The sequence below is a fragment of the Pezoporus wallicus genome, unplaced genomic scaffold, assembly GCF_028554395.1.
Source record: "Pezoporus wallicus isolate ANWC-B61680 ecotype Strahan unplaced genomic scaffold, APGP_CSIRO_Pwel_v1 contig_3365, whole genome shotgun sequence".
Classification (NCBI taxonomy): Eukaryota; Metazoa; Chordata; class Aves; order Psittaciformes; family Psittacidae; genus Pezoporus; species Pezoporus wallicus.
Window position 1 is genome coordinate 3,241,906 of NW_026640883.1, and position 17,834 is coordinate 3,259,739.

Genomic DNA, 17,834 nt, shown 5'->3' on the forward strand with positions numbered 1-17,834 from the left:
TCAGAAAATCTTTCCATGATAAATACCAAACCAGGCCGAGAAAGGTCAGCAAAAAGGCATGTTATAGGTATTATAAATACTTCGACATGTCTTTGTGGACTGATGTACAAATGTTACTGTTATAGAGCGCTTACAAACAGCTGCTCTCCGAAAATGCTGCCATCAGGTAATTCTCAGAAGGACAGTAGAGGGAAGGATCACTTGGGTTCTTTCTTTTGCTTCATTTAACTTCAAATTTCTCATATGGAAGCACTCTGAAGCAGTAAGCCCTAAACTTTTTTTGCAGATTCATCTGATTTCCCCTCCCTCCCTTGCTTGACAGATTTGGCCGGTTCCCTTTTCTGGCAAAGAAGATGTTGGGCCCCTTTTTTGAAGTGCAATCAGCATTTTCATGACACCACTTCAGGGGTCTTGCATAAAATGCAAACAATCTGAATCTTTATGGGCCAACCTTGACAAATATTTTTGGAACCAGCAGTGGCAGTGGATTGGCAGGGAAGAGAATGTCTGTGAGAATGACTGAGAAGAAAAGAAGGTGATTTAAAAGCTTTGTGTTGATCAGAAAGATGACTTGAATGTTTTGTAAGAAATATGAGACCGGGATGTAAGAAACATTGAGATTTACTTCTTATTCTGCATTACACTCCTAACACAAACCCCTATATGCCTCAGCTTCCCTGCTGTAAAATCCTGGAAGGACATGGAGAAACCAATTACAACAGCTTTTGCGTAAATGGCAGACTGACATATGTTAAAACCTACTTTAAAATATGAAAGGTAAAAAATTCACCTCTCTTTCTCATCTCCCTTTCTCTTGAACACCATCATAAAAGAGAGAGAGAAGAAGAGGGAATAGAAGATAATGAGGGTAAGAAAAGGAAAAAATGTTTAGCTTTGTGGGTAGAAACGCATCCAATTTTAAAACTACAGTGATGAGTCTATTCTTGTACCTTAAGTAGAAGATTCTAAACATATTTTTATTTGGAACTTTAGGAGATACTAACTATAACTAAGGAAAAACTTTCCGTTTTGAAAATTAAAGAAAATCTTTTGGAACACTTAACAATGACTTTTATAAAGTGCTTTTAGGTGACCTAATTGAGAACTTTACCATTACAGGAGGTATTTTCCCCCTTCACATTCAAAATCCATTTTTTTAGACCTGCTTTTGCAATTGCTGCAAAAATAAAAACATAACAACAATAAGCTATTGTCAATCTCTCTCTCCAATGGCAATGTTTTCCGTTTCATGGGAAAGTAGGTTCTTCCATGCTAAGTAATATGTTTTTGACATACAGTAATTTAAGTTTTATCATTCTTTAATTAAGAATAGGAAGCAATCCAAACAACTCAGCAAAAGCTTCTGTGTTTCCAGGCCAGGGATGTGTAGGATGTAAGCTTTCCAGATAGCTGAATTCACCACAGCAGATCCTGGTTTTCCTGTTTTGTATCCCTCACTCTATTCCATTTCTAGTTCCCCTGAGCACAAATTTTAACAGGTTATCCCCTCTACTGATAGCACCAGTATCCAGGATGAATTAATTACAGCCTGCAAAAATCTTCCCTGTGCTTGTGTAGCATCCTTCTCCGTGCCGACAGATCCAGATGGCTGAAAGGGCCCCCATGCCACAGTTTCCTCTGCCCTGTTCTTTCTCCACAGCTTTTCAGAGGGGCTGTTCACCTGGTGCATCCAACAACTCCGCCAGCAGAACAGCAGCTTTGATGCTTAAAGAACCCAGACAGCCCTGATTTCTCTTAGTGTGTGCCCTGAATGAGACGTGATTCAGGCAGAAAGTGGAGAAATGCAAGACTTTTTAAGTTTGTTTCAAAGGGAGGAAACAGATATAGCAATTCTCCTGTCAGGATTGGCCTCAAATTAGAAGCCAGTGCCCAGTGAGCTGGAGACAGCATGAGAAAAGGTAACAGTTCTTAAAGGGAAATATCAGCTCCCTGGGAAACTACACCCAAAGCTTTCATTGTCTCTGATGAGACAGTTTAAAAAACAGGCTTTAGAAGGATTTTTCTCCTTTGCCATTATCTCAGCACCAGTCTCAGCCTTTAATGACTCACAGCAGCACAAGAAGCATAAATGTACCTTTAGCAAAGGGGAAATTCCCCACCTTATGTGTCAACCCCGACAAAAAAGGAAAAAGTATTATTCAATTTAGACTGAGTTTATTTGGTTGGACCAGATATAAAGCAATATTTGGAGGCTAGGCTTTTCTCAAGTACCAGTTATGATAGAGCTGGGATTATTTTTCCCCATTTAGCAATTATAGTGCTTGTATGGGTATTTTTTAAACCTAGCATCATATTTTGTTGTTATTATAAAAGCCCCCTTCCCTCCTGGGACTTCTTGAGACAGACTCATGCATGCAGTCTTTCAGAGGTGACATTTTATTTTCTTTGGCAAGCACTGCCATCTGATGACAATTTTCATTGTTAAGTTACATAATGTTCTTTACGACACTTCTTTTTTTCAACCACAAATAGAAAAGGAACCTATTACAATTTCAATGTATGTTTTCATCTGAGGGGCAAGTAGTGATCTGGTATTTGTTTTTCAGTGAGACAAAACTGCAATGAAGTAAAATCTTGTACTGATCTATCAGATTTGACCATTGTTCATCAGGAAATTATCCCCTTCTTGCTTCCTCTTCTCTTGTATATTTATTTTCCTATGCAATACCCAAGTACTTAAAAATCATTAACAGTCTGGTTTTGCTTGGTTTGCTTTTAAAAATCCTAATATTCTGTGAAGTATAAACATACCACCTACCTCTTTTATGTGGGGACACAGAAATGCAAGGGAAAAGGAAAGCCCGTCCCAGATATCTTCTGAGTTGTTACAAATAGCTTCTAAGGCTAAGCAGAGAGTCAAGTGAACCCTTAGAACTGCAAGACAATCCTCCAGCTACGGAAAGAGCTTTCTCACAACATGACAATATTACCTTCTGAAGTAGGGAAAACTGACGCCTGAAAACTTTCCTTACCTACCCCAAACCATATACATGTCCTACTCACCATCTCTTTTACTTGTTTTCCAACCTGTGTGAGAAATGTAAGAGCTGCTCTTGTATTTATTTAATAGTGATAGTGTAAGCTTCACCTTAAAATACTTTGGGATATCTGAGAAACTGCAGGATGCAGTTCTCTTTCCCTTCTAATTTCCTGATCTTTCCAGCACAAATTTTAGATTCTTTTCTTTTTGCTTTTTGGCCTATATTCATTGATAACATTTTCAATTTGAGATAATCAAAACATTCTTTAATAAATAGACATTTTTTTAAAAAACAAAAAACATTGGTTTTAATTTAAGGATAATTTTCCTATAATCCAATCAAAATACAGATGCAAAATAGAATATTTTAGAAATGTCTGTAGTTAAAAAAAAACAAAGCATTTGATGAAGAGGGAGAAGATGTAAATATAAATTCTGAGTGAAAGTAAAATATTTAACAGAAATTAGTCAAATTTGATGGGCTTTTTCAGTTTTTGTTTGACAGCTGCACTATTAAAGAAAAAACAAACCAAAACTCCAGAAAATGTAGGGAGAAAAAGTTATGCTTTTCCAAAATGTTCCATTAAGAATAATTGGAATTTTATTTGACTACAACTGATCTAGACTGAAACACCACTTCTAAAAGGGAAAGCATGTACTAGGAAAAAGAACTCTTTTTTTTCTTCACTTCAGCTTCGGAAAATCTCTCAAAGCAGAAAGCTCTACAGATCTTAGTTTCACAAACCCCTCTATTTTCCAAATCAGTCTAAATACATTTTGCCATATATCTTTCTTTGCCCTTCTGGCTTGTATTGCATAGAATGAACATTTATCATAATGTACTGTGTGCTGGTTTATAACTGTAAAAGATCTGTCCCCTTCCATTGTTTGACTAGATCTATTTTATTCTTCCCTAGTTTACCCCATGCACTGTACCTCCTACACATATTCCCTTCACTCAGATTTTTAAGCTCTTTAGAGTAGAAATCATTTATTGTAGCGTATGTTTACCCAATATAAAGGTTGCTGGGGCTCTCAAGAGCTATTACAAATACAAGGAGGTAGGAGTACAAATATAAGTGCAGATAAGTGTAAGGCCAAATTTTCCCTGCAACAGATACTTCAGTAAAAGGTTCCACTATTCAAAATGGTGGAAGTTGGATGATTTTCCCGTATTATTTCTAACAGTTTTGTGCTTCATCCACAAATCAGCATAGCAATCTAGGAGTTTTATACTTTCCACTGGAACAAGGTGGCTACTGTTGGAAATGCCTGAGAAGACAAAACAATGGTTCTGTGTAAGATTCCCACATTACACTGGCTTCAAGCACAGCTTTCAATAATTCACAGGACTCAGAGAACATTTAGATACCATTGATTACATTCTTCTTGTTGTTCATCAATGGCTTGTTTTATAAGTCTCTGAAATACTACCACATTTGAACGCCAGCATTAATATCAGTGAAGTTTGTTAACTTGTATTTTATATATATATAAAGCATATATATGTCCAACATATGTTATAGTACTGGGCTATCAAAAAAAGGATACAGAAAGTAATCAACACCTTCAATAGCTTTTCCAATGGACACACCTTAGTGAGCAATAACTCTAATAAAAGCTGTAAAAACCACCATCTTCTCACCATTTTACAGGGAAACATTGCATATTTCCACTGAAAAACTAGAGAAACATTAATGTATAATATACAGACTCATCCTTAAAATACCTCCCCCAGAGGGATTGTGTAGGAGTCACAATTGCTATAAACCATCAGACCTTCACTCCTTCACTCACTTTTATGGAGCTAAACCAAACTACACTAACTGAGGACTCATCTCTTTTGAATTTACTGGCAGTCTTATTTTGCTTTGTATTTTAATATTAGTCTATATGCATTTTAAAAGCTCCAAAACAAGCAGCTAAAATATGATCTTTGAGGGCCTAATGTTCCCTAGGCATCACATAAATTTGATTCATCCTCATGTAATAACCAAAGGTTGAGATTATGACCTACAGACCCCTGCTTGTCTATCCAGGTTTGACTGAATTATGAAGTTGAGATCTCCTGATGTAAACCCACATCTTTAGGACAAACAAAATGAGCTTTAACAGTTTCATAAAGTATTTCACCTGGACAAGCACTTCAATAAAACTGTACTATGCACCACTTGTTTCTGTTACAAACACTGGATTTTCCCTGAGATTTTCCCAGCCAAAAATCTGGTTCTTATGAGGCAGTTGAGTTGTTTATTTGGCTGTTGAACGTAATGGGTAAAAAAAGCATGGCAGCAACCAGATGGTGCTAGTAAATCCCCATTACAGCCTTCCAGTATCTGAAGGGGGCCTACAGGGATGCTGGGGAGGGACTCTTCATTAGGGACTGTAGTGATAGGACAAGGGGTAACAGGTTAAAACTTAAACAGGGGAAGTTTAGATTGGATATGAGGAAGAAGTTCTTTCCTGTGAGGGTGGTGAGGCACTGGAATGGGTTGCCCAAGGAAGCTGTGAATGCTCCATCCCTGGCGGTGTTCAAGGCCAAGCTGGGCAAAGCCTTGGGTGACATGGTTTAGTGTGAGGTGTCCCTGCCCATGGCAGGGGGGATGGAACTAGAAGATCTTAAGGTCCTTTCCAACCCTGACTATTCTATGATTACTCCCCAGTTTCAACAAGCTCAGTACTCGCCAGAGCCAGTGGGTAACTCTGCTACCTGTATACTCAGCAAACTCACCATACCAAAAACTTACACATAAAGTAACCTATGTATCATTTACATCTATGAAACATTTCCTTATTTAACATCTGACTTTGAAAGCAAGTTTACTGAGGTTGGCTGACCCTGACTGGATGCCAGCTGCCTACCAAATCTGCTTTGTCTTTCCCCTCCTCAAGTGGACAGGGATGAGAAAATACAATGAAAGCCTTGTGGGTTGATATAGGACTGGGAGATCATTCATCAATTACCATCATGGGAAAAACAGACTCAACTTGGGGAAATTAGCTTAATTTATTACCAATCAAATCAGAGTAGGGTAATGAGAAATAAAACCAAATCTTAAACCACCTTCCTTCCAATCCTCCCTTCTTCCCTGACTTGACTCCCAATTTCTCTGCCTCCTCCCCCCTTGCAGCTCAGGGGGACAGGGAACAGGTTATATTTGGTTCTGATGCTTCTTCACATCGTGATCTTAAATCACATGGTAGCTCCATGTGCTTCCTATGCTGATGAGGATCTTCAGTTTTAAACACTGATTTCATCTTATGCAAAAAACATTATGCACATGGAAATTCAGAATCTGGTTAAAGAAAAGGTGATTTAAATTGCATGCTGGAAGCAACACGAAGGAGATAATTTGAGTAAGGAAGTAGCTCCCATTATTTTGCTTTTACTTATTTGCCCTAAACAAGTTCTGATGGAACAAGGCATTGAATCTAATTTTGCTTTTACTTATTTGCCCTAAACAAGTTCTGATGGAACAAGGCAGTGAATCTAAGCTTATATGTTAACTGCATTTACCAACCTTGGTATTCACCAAAGTTTACTTCCTTTCTCCTCTAGTTTCCATAAAAGCTCCACTCATCCTTCTTGCACACAAACCTGACCAAAGCAATTCAGCCTGCACTACAGTATTGACCTACAAAATCCCACATGCTATAGGAAAAAAAGCTCAGAGCATCTTCGAAAGCACAGGGTTTGATTCAAGTTCACCTCCAATTCCCTGAGAAGGTTCCTACTGGCCTAATCCTCCTCATAGTTTATTCACATATGCTGACTTCTTGCCTCTTACACTTCCTGGTGTTTCTATGAGATGACTAACATTCATCAGGTTTCACTCTCATGCCTTCAAATAGAATTTGAAGGGACAAAAATTCCCAAAACAGCAGTGCACCTAAGACACAGATTATATTTTTTTTACTGATGAACCACGTATAGATTTTGAGAGATCACTTTTTCTTCATCTTATCTTTTTTTTTTTCTTTTTTTAATTTATCTCATTTTCACCAAAGAACACAACACTCCCAAAGCACAGTTTAGCTTTAACTAAAACTTAACAAAGCCAAACTGGGTAAAGACAACTCTTTCTGAAGAGGCCAAATTTGAAATGAAGTTGTTCTTCTTATCTCTATTCATTTATACTGAATAAAAATTACTGTGCAGGGCAATTTTTATTTTGAGCAGTCAAAGGCTGGGAGGTATGCTGCTATTCCCTGGATCACACTATTCTTCATCTAGAAGAGACATGTACCAGGCTGTTCTCTTCCAATACTGAATTTAATAGAACAGAATGTTTTGTATAAACAAAGACTTTGAAACCATGCATGATAATTTCTTCACAGAACAAAGCATAAGACTCATAATCCAGGATACAAAAATGAGCTACAAGGCTGATAGTCATTTACTTCCCCGATCTATGATGTTTCCAGTGTTTACATGCTTAAATATCCTTGAAGCACTGAAGTTCACAGGACACTGAATAGACTGAACATTATAATTTGCAGCAATGCATTAATCAAGCCACACAGAAGCCATCAATCAGGTTATCCAATAATCAGTGTTCATTGAATGCTGTTGGAAACACATCAGAGTGATAAAGCTTTCAGATACCCGCTGCTCTCAACACTGAGAGCTCAAACACTCAAACACCAGTGAAGTCTGCAGCTCTGTGTCTGCTTTTGCTGATGAACTCCGCACTACTGTCACATAGACTTGCTCAGAATGGTTGTAACACGGCATTTACTTTTGTGCATGTTCATCAGATCAAAGCATCCTGGAGATGACCTTAAGCTTTCTTCCTACCTATCCCTCAATAACTCCTCACACATTCTCAGATATGAGCCACATCAGCTGGTGTTCTAGTTTTGTGGCAGCTTGCAAGTAACTGCATTAGCATGATGTCTCCAGTGCATTAAACTCCCATATTAAAAAAGTGACTGGAAACACATTTTTACCAGCAGATATTCAAAGGAATCTGCCTGGCATATATAAAGCCAGAAAGAACCACTAGTATCAGCTGTCTGTTCTCTTCCTAACAGATGCTGCAGAACCTTTACTAGTAACTCAAGCAGTAAAGAGAATTATTCAGGCCAACAACTGATGGCTTAAAGAGATTTTATCATTTGGAAAGACATCCAATCACAAGTCCAAGGGCTGATGAATTTACCACTCCACTTAGTATGCTGTCCTCAAGGCTAATTCTATTTTCTGTTAAATAAATACTCTCTCTGTAACAGGTAACAGGGTATCCTGCGCTTGTTTTCTGTTGAGTTTTAACTTTAGGAGGTAGGTTAATAACTGCTTAGATAATTGCACTAAACAGATGCAGTTGTGTTTGAAAAGTGGCTCATAGAACTATGAAAAGGACTGGAACATTCCTCTTATGAGGAAAAGCTGAGAAAGCTAGGCCTGTTTAGTCTGGAAAAGACTGAGAGGGAATCTCATTAATGCATACAAGAGGATGGGGCCAGACTCTTCAGTGATGCCCAGCAACAGGGTAAGGGACAATGGGCACAAACTGAAACACAGGAAGTGATTATGAGGAAAACTTCTTTATTTTGAGAGTGACTGAGAACTGGAATAGGTTGCCCAGAGAAGTGGTGCCTGGATATGATTCTACATAACCTGCTCTAGATCAATCTGCTTTGGAGGGGGGGGGGGGGGCTTGGACTAGATGATCTGCAGCGGTCCCTTCCAACTCCAACCATTCTGTGACTCTGTATTAGAATGAGACAGAACAGACAAGACTTACTACAGCAGAATTGAAGGCAAAGTGTCAGAAATTTCACACAAGCATAGCTTTAAATTTAAAAGTAAATTATTATTATCTTTTGCATTATATTATAACCTATGCCTCCAAGTGAATTTAGTGTTGACAGCACTTTGTATAATAAGAAACTGGAGACACGTTGGAGAGTACAGCCAAAACAAATGACAGACAGAGAAAGGAAAGGTGAATCATCCACAGGAAAATGAATGGAGTTGCTTAACACCACAGAGATCAGCGGTACACCCAGTGATACAGAGTACATTGCTTTTTTCTGAATCCAACTCTGATGGAAAGGAAAAAAGTAATTTTTTCCCATGGAAGTAGGAAAACCAGAGTTATGTAGAGCACAGTAAAATCTTGCAGAGGAATGACAAACCTGCTTGTAGCTGTAAGAATTCATCCAAGGATTCCAAAGCAGCAAAAGAACAAGTTCTCTAGGGGTACAGAGGGCTGATATTTATACAGATGGATAAGCAAGAAAATATTGATTTGCCTAAAGATGAGTGAGTCAGTGGTAAAGAGCACAGCGATTACTGCTCGAGAGTCTTTCCTTCTGTTCACTGATCATACTCCTTGCCCAGAAATCTATCTATCTTCTTTAGACTGCCAGGCTGCCACTGGACTCTGCTAGTTGATTTTTTCTTTTTACTTTTTATTCCTTATTAAAGGAGGGAAGAATGTTAGAGATTACTCCCACTTTAATTTGATTCTCTATTTTAAATTGTTACCCCAGCATATTATGCTTAGTGAGGTCTGTAAAAGACTGACGGGTAGTCTAGGAAAGCATATTTCATGACACAGTTTGTACACAGGCTTATGGCCCATTAAAAAAAAAAGCCAGCAGCCATCTGACACCATTATTCTTACTGAGACAATGTTGGTGAACTGATGGTCTGAGAAGAAAGAAGGAAAACTAGTTAACAGCCAGATGAATAGTTCTGGTGTCCTTTCCTTGTTCATTTTCAGCATGCTTGTTGACATCAAATGCTTATCAGTATGCCTAGAGATAATAAGGCATATTCATGAAGAATTGTGTGCAAGATGTGTCATCAGGATGCCCATCAAGTGTCTGTGCTTAAGGTCTTCACACAAATGGCATGCACAGCCCTACGTACAAACACGGATATTTCTGTGCATGGCTGTTTGCTTGTTAGAAACATGCCACATGGAAACTCTTAAGAAAAGGGACAAGAGCTCACAAGGCCTTTGTGTGGAAGGCCCTTCCCATCCCTAGCACAAGTGCTGGTAACCCAGACAGGCTATCTAAATTCATGAAGAAAGTGCAACGTTGCAAAGGCTGGGACAAACAACTTTTAACATGCAAATTCCTTATTATTTTTCAACTTCAGCCATATGTGTCAAAGAGAATTAAGTCTGCTGGAAAACTGGCTTGGTTGATTAGTGGTGCTGCAAATATTAACACAAATAGTGCAGACTGTTGCAGGAATAATGCCGTAGGGAAAGGGGGAGTTATTCACATAGGCTAATGTTAGCTTCATGCAAACTAGCTCCCTGGTTGTGTCTGTAGTCTGTCAAAAGAGATCATCTTTTCTAGAGGATGATTCAAAGTGGCTAATGCTTATCACTAGAGAAGCTTTTTCCCTCTCCATTAATTTTAGATGGGATTAGCCTCCCTCAGCTAACAGTAGCCCACATGAATAGTCCTCTAAATGTCGTAAGCAGTGTGGGAAGAAAAAAAACAACATCCTAAAATTCTGTCACCTCATGTTAACAGCAATTGTTTAAAAAAAGCTATGATGCAATTTCTGATAAAATAAACCTGGATTTTATTCCCCCTTCTCTGCTCTCTGTACTCTGTGAGTGTTACCACTGAAACTGAGAGGGTGTCGATAGAAACAGAATAATTTAGGTTGAAAGGAACTTCAGGAGGTCTTGCTCTGACCCTTTTCGAAAGAGGGTGACCCTCAAAGTTAGATCCTAATGCAGTGAAATGAGAGGTTCTAGGATTATGAAGTGCATCAAGAATAGTCCATCACATCTTGAAGAGTAAATTCTGGCTATCTCTATGGCAGATACTTTCTTGTTAAACACATCTTTAGGCCAAACACATGGACAGATGGGGCTGAAGGTACTTTTAGGAGCTGGCTTGCTCTCTCACACAGGCATCCTGTGGCAATATGCATCATTATCTCTATTCCAAGTGGTTCCTCTATCAACCCTTATGTGAGAACACCTTTCTTTTCCACTTGAATGCATGAGGAGTGGACCTCCTTTACTGTAAGAAACTGAACATGACATGGCCTGATGACAGAAGATATGCAACAAGCAACAAAATCCTGATTTGCTAAACTTTAGCTATACGGCCAAGTATCGGTCCCTAATTCACTCATCTCCACCATAACATTCACAGTAAATAAAGGTAGACAGGTGGAATAAGATATATGGGAAAGGCCAAAATGAAAGGAAAAAAAAGAAAAAAGGAAGTAAAAAAAAAAAAAGGAAATGTAAACCTCTTCATTTATTATTGCTGCATTGACAGAGCTCCTTTAGTCTGGGGTAGCTTACTTTTTAAGAGTTCATTTAAAATAAGAGAGCAGAAGCAACAACAACAACAACAACTCCATTTGAAACCTGTTTTTTCAGCCTCTGTTTCTGCTTTTCACTGCTTGAGTGCCTCTGCACATTTATTCCTGAGCTGGGCAATTACAAACCTGCATTTTGCCCATCAGACTTGTATTTCCCAATTTCATCTGTATTTCATCTCTCCAAGTAGCTCTGTTATTCATGGCTGATTGCTACCCATTCCTCTGTGTGTCTGACCCATCTGAATTCAGAAGATATAGCCACATGAAGCAGGGGCTCTTACATCCCACCCTCTGATTACACAGCAAACCACTTTTGAAGATTAGATGGTAATGCATAAGCAATAATCCCATAAAATACAGCCCCTCATCCTACAAGCATGCTGATTAAATCCACAAGAGCTCACATGTACAAGACCTCCAACAAGCTCTTGCTTCACAAGCAATGCCATACTGTGTCTGAAGTTTCCTCCTGATTTGTAACTCCTCTTACACAGAAAATGGAGGAGCATGCAGCACTGCTACAATTATGTGGTAAGAATCAACTGTACTTTAAGCCAGAACAGTGAGTACAATCATGAAGCAATTAGTGCAGGCAGCAGATGGTTTGCTGCTCTTTTTGTCTTGACACTGGCAGGAAAAAGTCATGACTGAATAAGGGACTGGTCTGTCAGTAGTGGTAATTCAAGTCTGCTGCCCAAGGCAGAGACATGGGGGGAGATATGTGTACAAAGGAAAGGATTTGCTGAAGCTTAATGAGTTGTTGCTCATCAGCTGAACCCCAGTCATTACAACATTCCCACATACCCAACACCCAAGAAACTGGGACATAAAATTACTTCAGTTAACATAGATTTCCCTACCATTGAGTAAATCTGTATTCAACTACACAAAAGATGATCTGTAGTACTTATACTGACAAACTCAGTGGGCTGTGATGAGATTAAGGGATAATGCTATATGACCCATTTCCTGCTCATTACAAATAACCAATGAAGGGCGTACACTGACTATTGCGTTTGCCCTCATCAGTCCTGAATTGGATTAACAATTTCTGAGAACCAAACAGTCCAAACATAGTGGGATTCCTTTCTCTCCAGCTCTTGCTCTATTCACCACCTGATTTTCCTGGTCCCACCTGCTGCATTGACAAGATGCAATTGGATGACAGCAATGATGTGACTTGCTAGAAGCATGTGAATGTATTTTCTGTTTGATTCTCACCTCCCTCCTGGCTGTCAACAGCAAAATTAAATTACTGCAACAGTGCTAACTGGTCAAAGTCCTACTTACTCCTTATGGCCCCCACAAACAAAACCTTCACAACCTCTTCAATCAGTGTCATCAAAGTCAGTGACATAAAAATGTAAATTCCATGCCATGGAGATACATTCCCCTTGCTTCCTTGTGTGACTCTTAGCGTGTACACAGTGCCTGGAATCCAAGAAATAAATTTCCTACTTATGGCCTTAAGTACAAGACCACGAAATAGCAAATGCGAGTGTCATTTGTTCCAAAATACCCAACAAGTCCCATTGCAATTATCTAAATACCTGCAGGACCCCTTAATTACTCTGAGAAAATTCTGCCTTTGGATATACAAGCATGAAACCAATGGGAGTCATTTACACTTAGCCACAGGCTGAACTTGACCCTTAGTTCAAGTTATATTTAATTTAGCCCAAGCTGATTAATACTCTTTGCCTGCTAGTTACCCTCTACGGTTCTTGACCAAAGCTTATTCAAGTCAGAAAATGTACCCATTAGGCTTTAAAGTAGAAGCCAGGCCTATGACTCATACCCATACAGAGTACTTTTTAAAGTCTATTTTAGAGTTTATTGCTACAGATCTACAGACCTTGTGTTACACGATTTTTCTCTTGCAACCACAGTAATGAACTGTTTTTTTAGGATTCTATAGAAGAGTGGGAGTTTCCTATGGAATAGTGACAATATATGTGCTGGTAGCCATCTACCATAAATTAGATGAGCATTAGCTGTATGGACTCTAATTCAAAATTATTTCCTGAGCGCTGAATACCACAACAGCTGAAATTTATTTTCTACTATATCCTACTTTTATTTGGCAAATTTGCCACTGAAAGTTTAATTGATCGTCATGTCATAAATTTCCTAATATGCAACAACTTTCATTCCAATGGGTCCTAAAAGACAGCAGTGACCAGATTCTGTTCAGCTTCGTATAAGCCCAGGGAGTTCAACAGCCACAAGGGAAACGAAATATTTTGACCTCTTCTAATTACATACTAAACATCCAGAAATTTAATCTGCACCTTCTTCTGAACAGCTTACAATGCATATTATAAAATACCACAAAATGCTCTGAGAGGGGTGAATGAAAAACATTACATGCAATTGACTCTACAAAAAGAATTAGGTGAGCATTTCTCATAGGTGGGAAGGCTATAAAGCTAGAGTCCTCGAAGGGTACTGTTTTTGAGTTTAAAGCACGGGCTTAACTTCTATTCCAAAAATTCCTGTAAGAACACTTTGTGACCTTGCCTACTTATTTAGCTTTACTTTTGCCTTTATTTTCTCAGGCTTACAGTAGTAGTAAAAAAAAGCCTAAAGTAGGCTCATGTTTGTAAAATGAATTCATATACACAGACAGAAAACATCGTGGAATTCAAACATTAATGTTGATTTTTACATTAACGTATAACCTGAGCAATGCAGCCGTTACTTTTATTATTGATTCAGATTCTCATAGATTCATCATATGTAAAACAAAAAGAGACCACCAAACTCCTTTGTATAAAGGCTTATACACTAGATGCCAAGATATTTCACTCTTTTACGCCTGTTGGGAAGTCAACAAATTGTTTTGGTCTTTTTTCCAGTTTTACTCAAAATATCAAAATGCCAGTAAATCTGCCATTTCTCAAAACAGTTTGCTCCAATGACTAGTTACTTCACAGCTGAGTTTATCTACCATTGACTTCTAGCCATCAGTTCTTGTTAGAAGGGCTTTTTTTTACTAGATCAAAATCGTTTCTCCTATGTTTTGTCTTCCCCTATGGAGATATTTAAGCACAACAACATAGCTCCCCTTCCATCTGCTTTTTCTTCAAATAAACAGATTGAGCTCTATAAAGTCCTTCACTGGAAGATGACTGATTTGTGAGTATTGATGTTCCTGATTTTCAAAAAGTTCTGACAATGTGGTCTCTTACAATGGAGTCCTGTTTCATTGTCTCAAGTTGGTCAGCAAAAAATCAAGGCAAATCTCACAGCGTATTTATTTGGCTGATGGATTACCCGTACTGAAGGAACTGGACTTCAAAGAAAATTGATTCACTGCTACTTTTCTCTTAGAAATCAAAGGCTACTTGAAAATATGCCAACCAGATAGGAACAAGAAGTGTCTCATACTGTTCTTGGAGCTGGTGCTAGGCTAGAGAAAGAGAATTGTTAAAAGGACAAAAAGCTTCATTAGAGGTTGTTATTCCTATCATGAAGGATCCTAGCTGTATTCTCTGCCCACTGTCTGTCACTCGGTATTGCCAAAAGGACTGATGAATAAACGCAGACTGCCAGGCCCACATATAGGGCTAGGTCCCAAGAACACCGTAGTTGCCCACGTCCTTTACTTTGCCCTTTACACTGAGGCTTACTCCATGTTTCCTGCTTGGAAATACCAGTTCAGTATTTCCAAAGACTACCCTGGTATCACCTCAAAGACCTTCCTGAATGCTCTGCAGGTGTTATATAGAGGGAAAACCCTAGGTTCTTACTAAGTAAAACAAAGCAAAATGCTGCCAAAGATTCTTACCTTCTGATCTTGGCTGTATGCTAAGATCCAATCTTCTTTCTTGGGGTGGAAGAGCAGACTGTTGATGTAGAAGTTCAGGCGGTATTTTTGATAGGTAGCCCCTTCATCAGAACTGATTAATAAGCTGCTCTCAACTTCTGGATCGGTCAGCAGCATAATCTATATGGTAGGGAAAGATGAAAATACAGTGATGAAGAGACATCAGATGGAAAAATAAGCAGCTAGGAACTGCACGTAAGCTTATTAAATACATCTGTTTCAAAGTGTTTGAACGTAATGCCAAAACTAAGCATAGCCAATCTTTCAGTAAGGAAAACAAGTACATGTCAGGTATGTATATAAGCACATAACATATGATCAAATAGGCAAAATAACTTTACCAGTAGTTAAACAGACTTAATGAAGCTATACTTAGGTTATACAAAAAATCAAACCTGAAATTCACCAGAGTGCAAACTTACTGAATTACCAGACAGCTACAGTGGGCTGCTAGTGTCCTCATGAATAATCTATTGGAGGGGCAGACAAAAAGTTAGGTGTTAAGGAAAAGAGAGACACAGGAAGAGGACAGAGATACACACACAGAATGATCACTAATGGTGAGGTTTGTTAGACTCTGACAGAATTTAAAGAAATGTGACAGTTTTATTGCCTGGAACGTTATAACCTGGCTGTCTGCAACAAGCCATTTTGCTTTGGCAGGAGAAATCATTTGATAACATGCTGGGTTCTTTCCATCTCCAGTTTCTGTGGTGCTGTGAATTACAGATTTGGTAGCATACCAAAAATAATCCCCACATAGTAAAGTTGCTTTCTAGCTTTGTTAGTTTAGGAGTGGCAGAAGATATACAGTTTGCAGTTGTAGTAGCTAGTTCTCCCCATTAACTATGGTATTAATTGGTCTGCATTGCTGACGAATCAGAGAGAATAATGAGGTACTCCTCTCATGTGTCTCTGCATGAGAAGATATATAGGTTTGAGCAGTAAAAAGAGATCATTCCAGTATTTCAGCAAGCAACAGACTAATACCCTTAAGGAATGGGAATGAGGCACTATGAATGACAAACATGAAGAGCTCTGAAGAATATTTGCCTGGGAAGGTATTAAAGCCTTGAATCATTAACTTTGGGTTGGTTTTTTTTGTTTGTTTGCTTCAAGTATTGGTGCTGCCGTTGCTTTGCAAATGGCAAACACCAAGATGTTCCTAGGCAAGCTTGAAATTAAAGGATCCCCACCTGGCATTTCTCAGAGCAAATTCCTATTTGGGTTTGGGCGCTTCAAAAATCAGGCACTCCATTTTGTTCTCTTTCATTTAGGCAGGCAGAGTTAGACACAACTTAACTCATTACCTATGAAGTACAGGGAGCCATAAGTATTGATAGACACCAGATACTAAAGAGCTATTTGTGTGTGAAGGTGTAAATACACATGCAATCTACACAGGAAATGTCCTTCATTATTGGGTAACTGCCAGAGGTTTTATCTATCTCTAGAAAAACCCTTGGCAGCATATAAAAACCCTTGGTAACAATTTGGCCTGTGATTTGGAAGTTTGGGCTTCTTCATAAACCTGTTACATCATCACACTATCTTGAATGTAAAACAGGGCAATGTTTCGATTGTAGCATAAAGGTATAGTCTCCTTTTGCATCTCTGATTTATTTTTGAAATCTTGTGAAGAAAACATGCATTATTAATCACTCTTATTTCCATTTAACACTTCCAAATACATCAAGCATATCACTGATGTGGCTCCTAAACTGAAGATTGCATGATAGAAACTACACAGAAAATATCAATAATCAAAACGTCAACATATAGATCATCTACTGTCACTAAGTAGCCTATCTAGCTTCTGAAGCCAAAAATTTACTGTGATGTTTATCAGTTGGTTCTTGTTTCTTACCAGACTGATTTCTGGGACAATGTTCCTATGGTTAACATTTATTGATTCAGTACAATGATTCAAGCATTATGATTTTCCTGTTTTTATGACTTCCTTCTTGAGTGGATTTTGTTTATGTTGGTATTTGAAAATATCACAGCACAGCATTAATTTGGACTACAGCAACTGGAGCAGAAATAAGCACAAATCAATGAGCTTGATCCAAGCTCCCTGAAGTTAATAAGAGTCTTGTCATTGACTTTGCATTGTGCCTCTAAGGCAAGTTGTTAATCAAGATCCACTCTAGTCTCACGTATTTCCTTCTACCTGCATAAGGAACTCAGCTGACCTCATCACTGTCGCATCCAAGCACATCACTGCCTTAACACATTTTCTGTCAGGCCACTCCTCTGAAGTCTGCAAGTGCTCTTATCTCCATTTCTTAGAAAGGGAATTGAGGGACAAGCTCTTGAGGCACTGAAGCACCTAATTCCTCATTCAATCAATAAAATTTAAGTGCCTGAACAGACTTGCCAGCACTGCTGACTTTGGCTTTAATCTGCTAACTACTGCCCTAGGCTATTCCTACTGTTTTTTTATGTATCTACCAGGTAGATAACTGACCTTTTAAGGTCTCCAGAAGCCTTAGATGTTGCATTGTAATAGCCAGCTATTTTGCACATACAAAGTGTTCCAGGACATGAGTTTTGCTATATGTGACAATAGCAGTAGTGGTTTAGATGTCATGAAACTGTGCAGAACTGCCACAGGTTTATGCAAGAGCATACAGAGAGCTGGAGACAGGGGAGGGAGTTGACAGATTAATCTAGCCACTAGTCAAATTGTT

The 17,834-nt window shown here is 38.6% G+C and overlaps 1 protein-coding gene across 4 annotated transcripts in view; it reads right to left on the reverse strand.

Annotated features, from left to right (window-relative positions):
* Positions 1-17,834, reverse strand: part of SORCS1 (sortilin related VPS10 domain containing receptor 1) — a 291,565-nt gene that overhangs the window by 101,834 nt on the left and 171,897 nt on the right. For all 4 annotated transcript variants that reach the window (XM_057420911.1, XM_057420910.1, XM_057420912.1 and 1 more), the window contains exon 4: positions 15,103-15,261. In XM_057420911.1, the coding sequence (XP_057276894.1) occupies positions 15,103-15,261 (159 nt within the window). The remainder of the gene's footprint in view (positions 1-15,102; positions 15,262-17,834) is intronic.